The sequence below is a fragment of the Lutra lutra genome, chromosome 6 (genome assembly GCF_902655055.1).
Source record: "Lutra lutra chromosome 6, mLutLut1.2, whole genome shotgun sequence".
Taxonomy (NCBI): Eukaryota; Metazoa; Chordata; class Mammalia; order Carnivora; family Mustelidae; genus Lutra; species Lutra lutra.
Window position 1 is genome coordinate 62,109,521 of NC_062283.1, and position 16,188 is coordinate 62,125,708.

Below are 16,188 nucleotides of genomic sequence, written 5' to 3' on the forward strand. Positions count from 1 at the left end.
AAAATGTCTAGGACAAACTGTAGATCCCTGTTAAAAAGCCTATAACTGCCAAATTCTTTGCTCTGGGAGTTCCAGCTGAATTCCAGTTTCATAATATTTGATTTAAAAAACTTAAGGCCCAGATTCTCTTATAACTGTTATCTAGAACTATTATAAATTAGCAATACCACAAAAGCAAAATTTTTGTTACCCTAATTTTTTTTTAAAGATTTTATTTATTTATTTGACAGACAGAGATCACAAGTAGGCAGAGAGGCAGGCAGAGAGAAAAGGGGAAGGAGGCTCCCTGCTGAGCAGAGAGCCCGATGAGGGGCTCCATCCCAGGACCCTGAGATGATGACCTGAGCAGAAGGCAGAGGCTTAACCCACTGAGCCACCCAGGTGCCCGTTGCCCTAATTTTAATAAATTATTTTTAACCATTGAATAAATTTACTAAAAGCATTTTTGCAGATTACAGGCACATCTTGATTTACTGTGCCTTGCTTCAATGTGTTTTTATAAACTAAAGATTTGTGTCAACCCCGCAAAAAGTAAATATATTGGCACCATTTTCCCAATAGCATTTGCTCACTTTGTATATTTATGTTACATTTTGGTAATCCTCACAATATCTCAAACCTTTTCATTATTGTTATATTTGTTATAGTGATCTGTAATCAGTGATTACAACTTGCTGAAAGGTCAGGTGATTAGCATTTTATAGCACAAAGTTTTTAAAAATTAAGATATGTACATTTAAAGATATGACACTATGGTGCCTGGATGGCTCAGTCGGTTAAGCGTCTAACTCTTGATCTCAGGGTCGCGAGCTCAAGCCCTGCGCTGGGCTCCACATTGGACGTGCAGCCTACTTATAAACAAAGAAACAACACTTTGTACACTTAATAGATGACAGTATAGTATAAACATAACTTCTATATGCACTAGGAAACCAAAAAATTAACCTGACTCACTTTACTGAGATATTTGGTTTGTTGTGGATAGTCTGGTCACCGAAATATCTCTGAGATATGCCTGTATAATACAAGTCTTTTCACGTAGGTAAAGTAAATAAAGATGAACTTATAAAAAAAAAATCACTTGTCCTTTCCCTACACATCAATAACCAAGTATAAAATATAATAGAAAAAATGTAAAACAATAGCAATAAAAAAATTAAAGCATTTAGGAACTAACAACACATGAATGCATAGAACCTTACTCAATTAGCTAACAAGTATATGAAGAAATGTTCAACTTCAATGGGTAAATAGAGAATGTATATTTAAACAAACCAAAAACATGAAATACCACTTTATAGCCATCAAATTGAAAATATTTTTAGGGGTGCCTGGGTGGCTCAGTTGTTAGTCTGCCTATAGCTTCGGATCATGATCCTAGGGTCCTGCTCAGTGGGAAGCCTGCTTCTCTCCCACTCCCCTTGCTTGTGTTCCCTCTCTCGCTGTGTCTCTGTCAAGTAAATGAATCTTAAAAAAAAAAAATACAGATAGATAGATATGTATATATTTTAAACATTAGAAAACAGCAATTGGGACACCTGGGTGGCTCAGTTGTTGAGCATCTGCCTTTGGCTCAGGTCATGGTCCCAGGGTCCTGGGACTGAGCCCCACCATCAGGCTCCCTGATCAGCGGGGAGCCTGCTTCTCCCTCTGCCTACTGCTTCCCCTACTTGTGCTCATTCTTTCTGTGTCAAATAAACAAATAAAATCTTAAAAAAAAAAAAAAAAGAAAAAGAACACAGCAATTGCTGGTGAGGATATAGGGCAATAGGAATTCTTTTGTACTTCAAGAGTAGGTAACTGTTATAGCCATTCTGGGAAACAATCTGGCAGTATTTAGTGAAACTAAGCATGTGTATGGCTTATGACCTAGCAGTCTACTCCTGAAAACATTTCTCAGAGAAACCCCTGAGTAAGTTCAAAAGAGGATGAATGAGGACATTTATCATATCAACAGTAAAAAATCATAAGAAACTGGGACGCCTGGGTGGCTCAGTTGGTTGGACGACTGCCTTCGGCTCAGGTCATGATCCCGGAGTTCCAGGATCGTGTCCCGCATCGGGCTCCCAGCTCCACGGGGAGTCTGCTTCTCTCTCTGACCTTCTCCTAGCTCATGCTCTCTCTCACTGTCTCTCTCTCAAATAAATAAATAAAATCTTTAAAAAAAAAAAAATCATAAGAAACAAATGAGTTCATCACTAGAAGACTGGTAAAAAACATGTAAATATGATAGGTCCATACCGTGGATATATGCTGCAATTAAGAGCAATCAATTACACATAAATACAACTACATGGAAAGATCTATAAAATCACCACTGAAGGAAAATCAAGAAAAAGAATGAGATCTACACTGTATGCTAACCATACTGGAATTAAAACTTAAATATTAATTAAAAAAACAAGAATAAGATCTATAACACAATACTATCTTTTAATTAAAAAGCACAAATTTTAAAAGCATATACACAAAGCAACACTGTACAGTTTGTAAAGACATACAAATTTAAAAAGATACACCAAACACATCAGTGGGGGCCAGACGGTGGGCCAGATAGGGAGGTAGTGGGGGGAAATCACTATGAAGGGGAAAGTAAGGAAAATAAATAAAACAAGAGAGGCTTTGCAAAGCCCATTGATATTTTACTACACATTTTCTTTAAAGATTTTATTTATTATTTATTTGATAGAGAGAAAGCACAGCGGGGGTGAGGGGAAAGATGGGGCACAGGGAATGGAAAAAGCAGGCTCCCTGCTGAGCTCGATCCCAGGACTCCGGGATTATGACCTAAGTTGAAGGCAGACACCTAACAGCCTGAGCCACCCAGGCGCCCTAGTATTTTACTATGAATTGATTAGAAATTTTGAGTGACTCAGGGACGCCTGGGTGGCTCAGTCAGTTAAGCGCCTACCTTTGGCTGAGATCAAGATTCCAAGATCCAAAGATTGAGTCCCACATCAGACTTCTTGCTCAGTGGAGAGCCTGCTTCTCCCTCTGCTTGTGCTCTCTCTCTCTGACAAATAAATAAAATCCTTAAAAAAAAAAAAAAGTAAAAGAAATTTTGAGTGACTCAACTCCCTGTACTTGAGGTCCCCCTTAAAAAAACTTAAAAGAAACCAAGTTACAACATTATAAATTAACCTACAAATAACAAAAGTGCTCAGTCTACTGATAACTCAAACAGATTCCACAGATTCTCAACATCCATATACCTGGAAAGATAAGAGAATTTGTATATTCTTCCACGTGAGTACTTGTGATTCATTCAGGTTGTAGTTTAAGTTTCCTTTCAATCAATCCAAGAAGGATCAGCGTGACCAAGCAAAGCAGATTCCAAAGGCAGGAAGCAGAAGCAATATGACGCTATGGAAGTACCTTTCTGATCAGTCCCTTCTGCTGTTGTAGGGCCTTGGGGCAACCCTTCAATGTAGGTGGTTGGCAACAGGTCAGCTGAGATAGGTTGACCTTGTAGCTTTTGTAGTCTTTCTTGTACAGCACTCGTCAGGTCTATATAAGCCTCATCAATGCTGGCACGTTCAATCACAGCAAAACGAGACATTACCCCCATCACTTCCACACTGGCTTCCCGGTACCTAAAAAGTATATGGATTATCATATGTGTAGGCAATAAATGAAGGCAACATAGTGACTGTCAGTGCCCATCCCCTCTATCTCATAATAGAATCATATATATAACCAGTGTAAGGTCTCCTTAAAGGGAGCAATGGTTTGGCAGAGATGAGACAGTAACCCAAATGAAGGGGTCAATGCACAGACAGATGGATGGTCAATAACAGAAGCAAAGAAAAAGAAGAACAATGGAGGCAAACATGTTTAGTGACTCTAGCACTATGAAGGTAGAAAGCATCCAGACCATAAACATGTTTTTGTGGCTCTCTCCAAAAGGAAAGAAATGCTTCAAACTTGTTCAACTACATTTTACTAAGATCACCTTTTTTTTAATTTTCATATATCCATTATGTATTTTCTGCTTCTACTTTTGTCTTCAAATAAGACGTAACTTACAGGAAACACCGCCCTGATTTGTATACCCAAGTGTCTGGTATTTCTCAAGACAGTGTTTCTCATTTTAAATTAACAAAGTGACATGGATTTTATACTTCAGTCAATAGTGAGTTGGAACAACATGTGAGCCGGTCCTTACTACACACACACACATACACACACACCCAACCAACTAACCAAGTCCAATCAGTTCTGGGTATACTAACATTCAAATAATCAAACTGAAGATAAATGCTTGGAATGTGGTGACACCCGTCTCTAGAGGATACCAATTTCACCATATACTTCCTATTTAAATAATAACAAGCAGCCCTTCTGGCTGTAGATGGCTAGTTTCCTATGTCAGTATGTGCATATTTTATTTGCTTTGAACCTGCTATAGAATTTACAGTAAGTTCTTTGTTCCTGATAGATCTACCATAAAAATGGAAATATATGCACCATTTCATAAAGACATCTATAAAAACTAGTAAATTATTGTCTAAAACATCTTCAAAAGAATTAGAAAAATATTTGGCTTTTTTTCCTTTTAATCATTATTTGTGCTGGATAGTCACACCTCAAAGGAAAAAAAAGAGTGCTAGTGTGTGCAAGAGCATGAGAACACGATACACACACACAAATGCACAAAGTGAGGAAAGAACACCTTACTGCAGTAGCTGGTGTTCCTCCATGGCCTCTTGCACAACTTACTCCAAAGTATCTTAAGAATATTTGATAAAATTTATTTGTATACATTTCCGCAAATCATAATTTATAACTTGGTATCACAGGTTAATTATTAAAATAATTTTAAATTGCGAAGATTTTTTTTAAAGATTTTATTTGTCAGAGAGACAGAGAGAGGGGGACAGAACACAAGCAGGGGGAGTGGCAGGCAGAGGGAGAACCGGCTTCCTGCCAAGCAAGGAGCCCACTGTGGGACTTGATCCCAGAACCCTGGGATCCAGACCTGAGCCAAAGGCAGATGCTTAACCAACTGAGCCACCAAGGTATCCCTTCTTAATGAAGATTTTTTTTTTTAAACTTTTTTTTTTTTAATTCATTTATTTGACAGAGAGAGATCACAAGCAGGCAGAGAGGCAGGCAGAGAGAGAGGAGGAAGCAGGCTCCCTGCTGAGCAGAGAGCCCGATGCAGGGCTCGATCCCAGGACCCTGAGATCATGACCCGAGCCGAAGGCAGCAGCTTAACCCACTGAGCCACCCAGGCGCCCCCTTAATGAAGATTTTAAGAGTAAAATAAATGATCCAGTTTAAAGCATGCAGCTTTTCAAAATCACACTCAGAAATCAACTATATTTCTGGGAAGTCACATTGTCTTTACCAGCACAAAAGTCTATTCAATGCAGTGTAGCATATGTCTATTAGCTGAATTAATGTTACTTTAGGGTTAAGATATTCATCTTCAGTAAATCTGTCTTCTCTTCTGGCAATAACTCCAGGGTGAAGTTGGTTATGGCACACCACCTTTAGACTTGTAATTCATAGGTGAATTCAGGAATATTGTAAGTCTTAAGTCAAATCATGACTGCTACACACCACACTACACGGTAGAGTAAACTGCGAGAATATGGCTACTGAAATCTAAAAACCCCCCTGAATCCTCAGCCTTCTATTTTCTAACTGTGTGAACTTGTATTATTTAAGCTCTCTAAACTTATTTCTTTATGGAGGTAAGGGGATGGGTAATTCTAGAGTCTATGTTATAATAACATGATATTTAAGAGATCTTGCCTATGGAGAGTTTAACACAGGCTGGCATAGGACAAATGCTCAATATATACTATCCATTAGGATTATTATAATGGTTGGAGCTTGGCCATGCCCATATAGACTAATGTTCTAAAATCTGGGGAGTGACAGCTCACTTCAAACACAGAGGTAATCTCCTTTGAGATTGTTCAGTTCTAGCAAGCAACTGTAAATACTGTACTATGTCAGTTTGACTCATCCTTCTCTGGAAAAACTTAGTTTCAGTCAATCTAATTACTTCAAACAATTCAGACTTTTGGTCTAAGAACATGGAAACTGGTATTTTTAAATATAACACCAATTTTTAAACAATTAAGGAACTGAAGGGGTGTTAAGGGCAGCAACTTGTTTTTTTTTTTTTTTTAAAGATTTTATTTATTTATTTGACAGAGAGAGATCACAAGTAGATGGAGAGGAAGGCAGAGAGAGAGAGAGAGAGAGGGAAGCAGGCTTCTTGGTGAGCAGAGAGCCCGATGTGGGACTCGATCCCAGGACCCTGAGATCATGACCTGAGCCGAAGGCAGCGGCTTAACCCACTGAGCCACCCAGGCGCCCCAAGGGCAGCAACTTGTTAAAGGCTGTAATGACTGCACTGTTTCTGAAACATAATATCAAAATCTATTTTCATTTCAAAGAGAAAAGCTGGCTGTCCAAAGGAACTCTGTCAGGTATTAATTATACAACACAAATTTGAAACATCAGTTCTTAGCCTCATAGAATATTATTTCCAATTCTTCCATTCCCATAAACATTCTTTCCTTCTTACTTGGTGAGGTCAGCTTTCCCACGGGACTCACGAACTTGTGCCAACAGAAGATCAGGACATAACTTCTTAGCATCATCTGCCCACATGCTTCTAGTGACCCCAAATGCACGAGCTTCATAACTCACTGCAACTATTCTAAGGTTAGGAAAAAAAAAAAAAAAGACAAACAGATAAATATTACAAGATCACAAACAAAAATAACTAAAATTTAACTGAATGGGCTATAAATGTGATAGCAGAAACTTTTTGGTCACAGATGCCACTATTCCATCTCAAACATAGCAGTTCAGAGATCTCAAAAACAGGACTTAACATACTGTCATGTGTTCTTATAGAATAAAACAGTTGACAGTTACAATAGCTATGATACATACCCACCACCCTTCCATGACTTGTACTGTACAACCGCACAAGGTTTATTCCTCAAATGAGGATTCTGCCGCTGTTCCACTTGAACAAAAAAACAGTCCATGTCCACTAGGACAACTACTCGGTCCTGTCCAGTAGCCATTTCTCTGAAAGACAATATTTTATAGTCAGAAAAGACACCTAATCCGAAGTGCCAAGGAAAACAATTATTTCTGTTCTTCCACTGTTGAGTTATCATGAGCATGGATATTAATAAGAATGAAACAGGCATTTTCATATACTGCTGGTAGGAGTATAATATATAAATTGGTACAATTTTAGGAAGGTAGTAAAGCTTAGTCATCATGTCTCCTTAGTCTTCTACAATTTGTGACAGTTCCTCAGTCTTCCCTTATTTTTCATGACGTTGGCACTTTTGAAGAGAACTAGTCCTTTACTTTGAGAATGTCTCTCGATTTAGGCTTGTCCAATGTTTTCTCTTGATTAGATTAAGGCTACATATTTTGGCAAGAATATTATGGAAGTGATGTACTCGTCTCAATGTATCATATTGAGATACATGATATCAAAAGGTGTTATTACTCTTGTGTTAACCATGATCATTTAGTTGTGGTAGTTTGCGAGGTTTCCCATGGTAAAGTTACTATTTTTAGTTTTGTAATTGTTACCTTAGGGCAGATACTTTGAGATTATACAAAGATCCTGGTTTTCCTCAAACTTTCAACATTAAGCACCTATCAGTGGGTCTTGCCTGTAATACTTCACAGTGTTCTAACAGTGATTTTCTATCCATTTATATAAACTTTAGAAGGCAAAAGAAAATACTACATACTATTCACATATAAACATACATAAAGATATGGAACATAGAACAGAAGATCAAACTTTATATACGTGGTAGTGGATACAGAATAATGTTCTCATTTAGCATTGTCAGGAATCTGGAAGAAGGAACGTAAACTAAAGCAGTGGCTCCCAACTTCGCTGCAGATTAGAATCATTTTTTTTTAAAGTAAGCGCTATGCCCAACGTGGGGCTTGAAGTTATAACCCCAAAATCAAGTTGCATGCTCTATGAATTGAGCCAGCCAGGTGCCCCCCAACCTAAGAACATTTAAATAATATTGATATCTGGCATCTACTGCCAGACATCCTAATTTAATTAGTATGGGTGTGTTTGTGCCATCTCAACCTATTGATAGTAATGTTACGAGCTAGAAATGGCTGGGGGCACTTACCTGGGCTCCAGTGAGCTTCCCACAGACATCTCCCCTTTCCAAAGGAAAAGATACAACGGAATGACCCTTACTGTTCTTATTATGATTGCAAGATTCCCTTCAGCAATAACCATCAGGAAACTAAAAAAATAAAGGTAATTTATTACTTACAGGATTGATTCTAAGGTATCAGAAAAGTTTGAGAGGTTATTTTTTAAGTCTGAGAATGCTTAAGAACTTTTCCATATAAACAAATGGTAATTGCTTTTTTGCTTTACACCATTTTGGTTTATGAAAGGTTTCATAGGAACGCTCTACTTTCATGGGGGGCCTGGGTGCCTCAGTTGGTTAAGCATCTGCCTCAGGTCATGACCCCAGGGTCCTAGGATAGAACCCCAAATGGGGCTCCCTGCTCAGCTTCTCCTTCTCCTCCCCGCTTGTGCTCTCTTTTGCTATCTCTGTCTCTCTCTCAAATAAATAAATAAATAAAATCTTAAAGAAAGGAATGCTTTACTTTCAGATAGTGGGGTAAACCTGCATATGATATGTTAAATATGAAATAACGTTAAACCTTCTTTATGCATATCCTTGTATGGATATATAAGCATTTAAGAAACATGAAATTACTAAAATTATGATATATTATTAATCTTTTTTTAAAAGATTTTATTGATTTATTTGACAGAGATCACAAGTAGGCAGAGAGGCAAGCAGAGAGAGAGAGGGGGAAGCAGGCTCTCTGCTGAGCAGAGAACCCGATGCAGGGCTCCATCCCAGCACCATGGGATCATGACCTGAGCTGAAGGCAGAGGCTTTAACCCACTGAGCCACCCAGCCACCCCTGACACATTATTAACCTTAATTCTAATTATTATTTTAAAATGTTATGTGTCACTTGGGGTGCCACAGCTTAGGTGGTTAAGCGTCTGACTCTTGGTTTCAGCTCAGGTCATGATCTCAGGGCTGTGAGATTGATCCCATGTTGGCGTCCCCTCTGAGCATGGAGTCTGCTTGGGATTCTCTCTCTCCCTCTGCTCCTCCCCCTCTCTAAAAAGGGATGTTGTGTCACAGAAATACCAAATTTCCTTGTCAACTGCATTATAATGAGCTCTCAGGATATCTTAAACGATGGACATTTTTAAGTCTTTTGTCATTTACAGTTGTTTGCAAATATGTTTCATCTTTCAGAAATTCATGGAAAGGACACTGACAAGTACTCTAAAATAATAAAGATTTCTGATAACTTTTATATCATACAACTGAACTGGGTAAGAACTGATGGAACACTTACAAAGAAACTGATGGTTTCACAAAACTGTTCCCCCCAAAATCAACAAGAATGCCATGGGACTGAATGAACTGATGAGGATGATTATAATTTTTTATGACTTTTTTTTTATATGAAACATCATTGGTTCTTCAATGTTCTATTTTTTCCAGTTTTAATAAACCTCTTTTCTTAAGCTATCTTTGACTTACAACAATTTGGTAAAGTATACTTTTGAGAACACAGATGAAACCATTACTTTTTCTCCCTATCTGATCCCTCCAGAAGTAGAAAACTGTCAGTTAATATTCTTACTTTTATGACAATATAATTATCTGCATAAATTCAATAAGGATCTGTTCTTCTTATAACAGGACCCAAATGGAAACATTGGTTATACAACCCAGACTTTCACTGGATGTCATATTTGAGAAAGACATATATAGATATAGTAGTTAAGGAACTAAGGTTGACTTCATGGAGCCCGTAAAGCTCCTTGAAAAATCAGCCTGGGACCTTACTTACAGAGTTCCCAATAGCCCTCCTAAGGAAGGTCACTTCCTGGCAAGCCCAGGAACCTCAGGGTATTTTAGGAACTTCAAGAAGAGAGGAATTCACCCAAATTTATAAGTATTACAGGCAAGGCCTACTGGCAGGTTTCTGGTTTGGCTTCCTAGCCTTGAGAGGCTTTTAAAAGCTCAATCTGAGATTCCTTATGAAAAGTTCCAGCAAAGCAGACTTAAAAGTCTCTATGGTCAATTCTTGCTGCAATCATATAAACAATCAGCCAAGTTTAATGAGATTAGACTTATTTTACAAACAAATTAGGCTTACTTCAACTATCTCTGATAGAAATGGGGGTGACTGTGAGACAAAGAATGTTTCAGTAACACAGCTTTGTGGAAATCAGATTCTTTTGTTGTTATTTGTCTCTGAGGTTTTGTTTTCTACCTCTAAACTGGACTGGATCCTCAATTCTTCTAGTTTCCTCCAATATTTGGCTACAACTCTCCAAACTAACATTTCCAAGTGTTATCCTACCCTTCTGACTTGGAAACACTGAGAACTAAAATTGCCCTTTCCCAAAGTCATGCAAGCTGAAGTGGGACTTGATATAAACTTAAGAGACATCACCACAATAGTTCATGTATAGACAATTTTTGTTCCTGTTACTGTGTGGGCCACTCAGAAAAGATCACCAGAGCAATTCAAACTGCAAACCAGGAAAATCTAAGATTGCCACTGTCTGCCTTCACTCCATCTGAAGAGCTTTGAGCCTGCCATCTAGAAATCTCCCCAACTGGCTGCCTTCAGAACTCAGAAACTGCGATTATAATCTCCTCCAAATATTAACCTTTGTTTTTATTCCTTTTGTTTCCATAGAAATACCTCTTATTAAATGCTTGAAGCACATACTTCTACCATGTAGGCCTGTTAAAAGAGAGAGAGCAGGCCCAAACTGGAGTCACTTATACCAAGCACATGTCACCAAACCAAGAGTATACCTAATTTCAGTTTTAGCCTCTCCCAGCATGTAATCTTAACCTGTCAGTCTGGAATTTCCTGGTCAGCACTACTGCCCTGCCTTCCCCCAAAAGAAGGTGGCCTTGCTTGAAACAATCCACTCTGACAGTAACTTTCTTGTCATGACCTCTTCTGCCCCTATAGAAGTCTTTCATTTTGTACAACTCCTAGGAGTTTCTTTTTTTAGATGGGATGCTGCCCAATTCATAACCTTTGAATAAAGCCAGTAAGATCTTGAAATTTACTTTTTTTTTTTTTTTTTTTAAAGAGGCTTACCTTGGGGAACCCAACTGCATGACCACCTTCTGAAATGAGACCCAACACCTTAATTATTCTCAGGACTAAGAAACTGGTTCCTTTGAATATGAAACAATCTAGCAATCAGGACAGGCTCAAACCTACTTATACCAGATGGCTGAAGATGTTAAAATATTTCACAGTATTACCCAAATCCTTGAGCAGATTTCCAGGGCTAGCCAAATAGTCGGGATCATCGGCCTATTTTCATGGCTGGACACTTTCAAGTTTGGGACAATGGCTAGAGACTGCATTTCAAACTATGGCCTGTATAATTATTTAACCCTGACTTTTAACATACCAGCTTTATCCAGGCAGTTAATGTCCTCATCATGGACTCTGGCATCACAGGGTAGATTGTTGTGTAAACCCTGACAGTTGTTCTCCCCCACCCCTTTTTCATAAGGAAGACGCCAGATTTAGGTTTGGATTGCAGAGGCATCCACTTCAAAGATGACTTTTTTTTTTTTTTTAAAGATTTTATCTATTTATTCGACAGACAGACAGAGATCACAAGCAGGCAGAAAGAGAGGGGGAAGCAGGCCCTCCACCGAGCAGTGTGTCTGATGCAGGGCTCAATCCCAGGACTCTGAGACCACGACCCAAGCCCAAGGTAGAGGCCCAACCCACTGAGCCACCCAGGCGCCCCCAAGATGACTATCTTGAATAAACACACAGCCAGACAAATGACTAAAGTGCTGGCCCAACTGAGCACTCCTTTGTTTTAGAATTCTTGGTTGATTTCAATAATTGGACGTTTTTGGGTGCTTACTTTTTTGTTTTCCTTTTTTCTGTCTTCCTGTACTTTAAATTCCTGCTTTTTTCTTTTTAAAGATTTTATTTGATTGAGAGAGAGGACAAATGCGGGGGGGGGACGGTTTGGGGAGGGAGAAGTAGACTCCCCACTGATCAGGGAGCCCCCTGTGGGGCTCAATCCCAGGATCCAGAGATCATGATCTGAGTCAAAGGCAGACACCCAGGCACCCCTCCTGCTCTTATTTTTTAAGTTCACCCATGAAATTCTTGATTGCCACCATCAATCCCAGTAAAAGTAGAACCCTGGGCCCATGCTAGCTTGCTCGCTCTGTACTGGTAACCTTGTGCTGTGCCCAACGGGTGTGTCTTGTTAGCTCTAGGGCTTGTAAGGAATAAACTTTTTCTCTTTCAAAGCTTCCTGCTAAAGGGTATCCTGCAATCATGCTAAGAACCATAAGAACACTGGTTTGGAAAGAGGAGATGTCTGTGAGAACTCACTGGAGCCTAGGTGAGTGCCCCCAAACATTTCTTTTCTTTTCTTTTTTTTAAGATTTTACTTATTTATTTGACAGAGATCACAAGCAGGCAGAGAGGTAGGCAGAGAGAGGGAGAGAGAGCAGGCTCTCCATTGAGCAGAGAGCCCGATGTGGGGCTAGATCCCAGGACCCTGAGATTATGACCTGAACCAAAGGCAGAGGCTTAACCCACTGAAGGCCAACCAGGAGCAACCCCCACAAACATTTCTAACCACAGCATTATCATTGCTAGGCTGTGATAGCACAAAACACACCCATACCAATTAAATTAGGATGTCTGATGTTAGAAGCCAAATATCAATGTTACTTAAATGTTATTTATTATTTTAAGGCATTATTATTAACAGACCAAGACAGAACAAAGCAGGGTGTAACCTGGACATTGTGATTTTTAAAAACTCTCCAGGCAGTTCTAATATGTAGTAGAGATTGCTAACAACTGACTTAAAGTAAATAAGATACTTATGAAAACACCAGTAATTCATGATTTATTTTTTTTTAAAGATTTTTATTTTATTTATTTGACAGAGAGAGAGATCACAAGTAGACAGAGAGGCAGGCAGAGAGAGGGGAAGGGAAGCAGGCTCCCTGCTGAGCAGAGAGCCCGATGCGGGACTCGATCCCAGGACCCTGAGATCATGACCTGAGCCGAAGGCAGCGGCTTAACCCACTGAGCCACCCAGGTGCCCAATTCATGATTTAAATATGAGAAACATAGGTTATACAGTTGAGTAAGCACTGGACTGTATTAAAAAAAAAGCGTCAACAATTAACATTCACCTTGAAAAAAATGGCATGCAACTAACAATGACAGAAGATTAGTGTAAAAAAAACAATGAATTAAAAAACCTGAGTAATCAAGGCATTAATTCCTTGTAAATTCCACTCACTGAAAACTGGAAGAATGTGTAACTTTAAATATTTGTTAAGTTAAAACCGTAACATGTCAGAAGTCACCTTCCATGAAAGGAAGTGGTTTTTGTGTTGCACTGCAACAGATAATGCCAGAATAAAAACAGTAAACACACTGTCACACACACACACACACACACACACACACACCCACCCACCCACCCACCAGGGAAGTACCATGCTAGATGCAAATAGGAGAAATGGAGTTAGAATAGGAAGCCGTGATTTAAGTCCAGCAAACACTTTACTGAGTAAACAAACACAAAAACCAATATGCAAACTTCAACAGATAATGAAGCTACTCAAGTGTGCAAGTTGTGTACTGTGCTGAAGAAAGCAAGAGCTTTTTAAAGATGGAAAAATGAAACACACTCGCTGCCAAAAACCCCCCTTCCCGAATAAGGATGACAGTTTTGAAGTCTTATATGTAGCACTTCAAATGATCCAAACTGCATAAGCCTTCAATAATTGCAATTATTCGGGTGCCTGGGTGGCTCAGTGGGTTAAAGCCTCTGCCTTCCGCTCCGGTCATGATCTCAGGGTCCTGGGATCAAGCCCCGCATTGGGCTCCTTGCTCAGCGGGGAGCCTGCCTCTCTCTCTGCCTCTGCCTGCCTCTCTGCCTGTTTGTGTGCTTTCTCTCTCTCTCTCTCTCGTTCTGAAAAAAAAAAAAATAATAATAATTGCAATTATTCATCTTCAAATATCTCGACTCATCACCATCTGTGCAAAGTAAGTTTGGTGCCGTTCAGGCGACAACACATCTAAGGAAAATAAGCATAACTGAAGAGGGGGGTTTATGAGCTAGGGAAAATGCCGTTTTTCCACAAGAAAATTCCTCTTAGGGGACCGTACCGAGGCCTTATGTCTGAGCATGCTCTTCTGTTTCACCGAATTTCGGCCCAACGACACCACCAGCCACTGCTATAGCATAAAACCAACAGCCAAGACAACATGAAAAGTCTGAAAACAGCGATACTGAACGGTTCTAAATTCTCCTACCAGTGTGGCAAAGCACCTGGAAGAACTGGCAACCACGGACGCCAACGATGCCAGGCTCGCTGTCCACTGGAAGGAAGGTGAAGGGGTCCTGAATATCTGCCCCCTTTCCAGGAGAGGACCAGTCGGCTTCGAGAGATTTATTTCCCGTGACGACGGAGAAATGAAGCACAGGTCACAGTCGACCACTGACGCGGGCACCGCCCGCACTGCCCAGCGGGCCTACACAGGGTTTGCGCGCTCAACAGCCAGCACTCCGAACAGAGCTCAGACAGCGCGCGCGCAGCAAAAAGGCCGTTGAAGCGCCTGCGCACTGCTGCCCTTCCGTCCTCCGCTCCGCCCACCGAGAGGCAACCGTCACACCAGAGCCGCCACTTCCGCGGGCGCGTGCGCAGTGGCGAGTTGGGCGCGTGCGCAACCCCGGTTCCTTCCAAGCTGGAGCTTCTGCAGCTCACGCTCCTCCTCTTGCTCCCCACCCCCCAGCCCGCCGCGGCCCAGTACCAGCTTGTGGTCCCGCGAAGGGAGCTGTCGGTACCTTGTGCTCCCGGGCCGGCCGTGGACCGCGCTTGCGGCGCGTGGCACTAGCCATGGCGATGGATCAAGTGAACGCGTTGTGTGAGCAGCTGGTGAAAGCGGTGACGGTCATGATGGACCCCAGCTCCACCCAGCGCTACCGGCTGGAAGCCCTCAAGGTAGACGGAGTCTGGCGCCCCGGGCCTGCCCCAAGACCCTCCCCCAACCCCACCGGTGCCCCCGCCGCCGGAAGCAGTGCTGGTTTCCCGCCCACGCGGCCCTTGGATCTCCTTTCCCAACCCCGGGGGGCCTTAGCCTTTCCCCTCCCCGCCCTCCGCGGCTCTTCTCACTCCAGGCTTTCTCTTCTAGCCGCGCCTACCCTTCTCTCGGGACCCTCCGATTCCTTGCTGCTTCTCATCTCACTGCCACTTCCCGCTGCCCTCTCCTCTCCTTTCTCCACTTCTCTTCAGTCCGCACCACAGCCGGATGCTTCTATTTTATTACCCAAGCCCCACATCCCTTAGCATTCCCGTGGTGCACGTGCCTATCACGTCCCCAACACCAGCTAGCTACGTTCTTGACGGTCTCCCGTGCATTATGTTTCCTTGCACCCTCCTGACCCGTCCTACTCGAGCTCCAGCCCCCCAGCGCCACTTTATTTACATTCTTAGACTCTTCACTAATCCTGTTCTGTGTCTTGGGTTATCTCTGGGCTAATTCTCACACACCCTCCCCCCATGTTCTTTTACTGTGTTCTGTTCTCAGGCTATTTTGCGCAAAGATGAACTTCTACCACTTACTTTGCATTTTAACAAGAGTACTTTGGTTTCCTGAAAGTAGTTTTCTTGAGTCCGGATGCTCAGCTCCTGGGACTGACTTTTGTGTTACAGTTTGGGAATGCTAATACAAATTGGGATGCTAATAAAATGTGAACTTATTCCCACATCAAACTATTTGAGTGGGATGTGAGAGATGGTCATTAGGAAAAACACCTATGCATACATTTTTTTTAAGTTTTTATTAATTCCAGTTAAGTGCTGTGTATGTTTTAAATCATGTAACTTTATAGAGTGAACATCATTTGGGAAAAAACTTTACTTTTAAAAACATAGATGTCTGCCACAGGATTTGGAATGAGAAACAGTTGGGTTCCATTAGTTTTTTTTACTGTGAAATACTAAAAATATACATAAAGTAAAGAGAATACTACTACAGGAGTTATAAAGATTTTGCCACATTTGCTTTATTCCTTCCCCC

The 16,188-nt window shown here is 40.9% G+C and overlaps 2 protein-coding genes across 6 annotated transcripts in view; one reads left to right on the plus strand and one right to left on the minus strand.

Annotated features, from left to right (window-relative positions):
• The window catches only part of POLH (DNA polymerase eta), a 32,469-nt gene extending 17,800 nt beyond the window's left edge, over window positions 1-14,669 (minus strand). The window contains exons 1-4 of one of the 4 annotated variants that reach the window (XM_047732552.1): window positions 14,422-14,669; window positions 6,919-7,059; window positions 6,545-6,679; window positions 3,376-3,593 (exon numbers count right to left, since the gene is read on the minus strand). In XM_047732552.1, the coding sequence (XP_047588508.1) occupies window positions 3,376-3,593; window positions 6,545-6,679; window positions 6,919-7,055 (490 nt within the window). In that variant the 5' untranslated portion in view covers window positions 7,056-7,059; window positions 14,422-14,669. Of the gene's footprint in view, window positions 1-3,375; window positions 3,594-6,544; window positions 6,680-6,918; window positions 7,060-8,150; window positions 8,260-14,421 lie in introns of those variants that run through there. The other 3 variants (XM_047732551.1, XM_047732550.1, XM_047732553.1) reach the window with 3 other exon arrangements.
• A 177-nt stretch (window positions 14,670-14,846) lies between these two features.
• Window positions 14,847-16,188, plus strand: part of XPO5 (exportin 5) — a 47,331-nt gene continuing 45,989 nt past the window's right edge. For both annotated transcript variants that reach the window (XM_047732548.1, XM_047732549.1), the window contains exon 1: window positions 14,847-15,110. In XM_047732548.1, coding sequence (XP_047588504.1) covers window positions 15,006-15,110 — 105 coding nt within the window. In that variant the 5' untranslated portion in view covers window positions 14,847-15,005. The remainder of the gene's footprint in view (window positions 15,111-16,188) is intronic.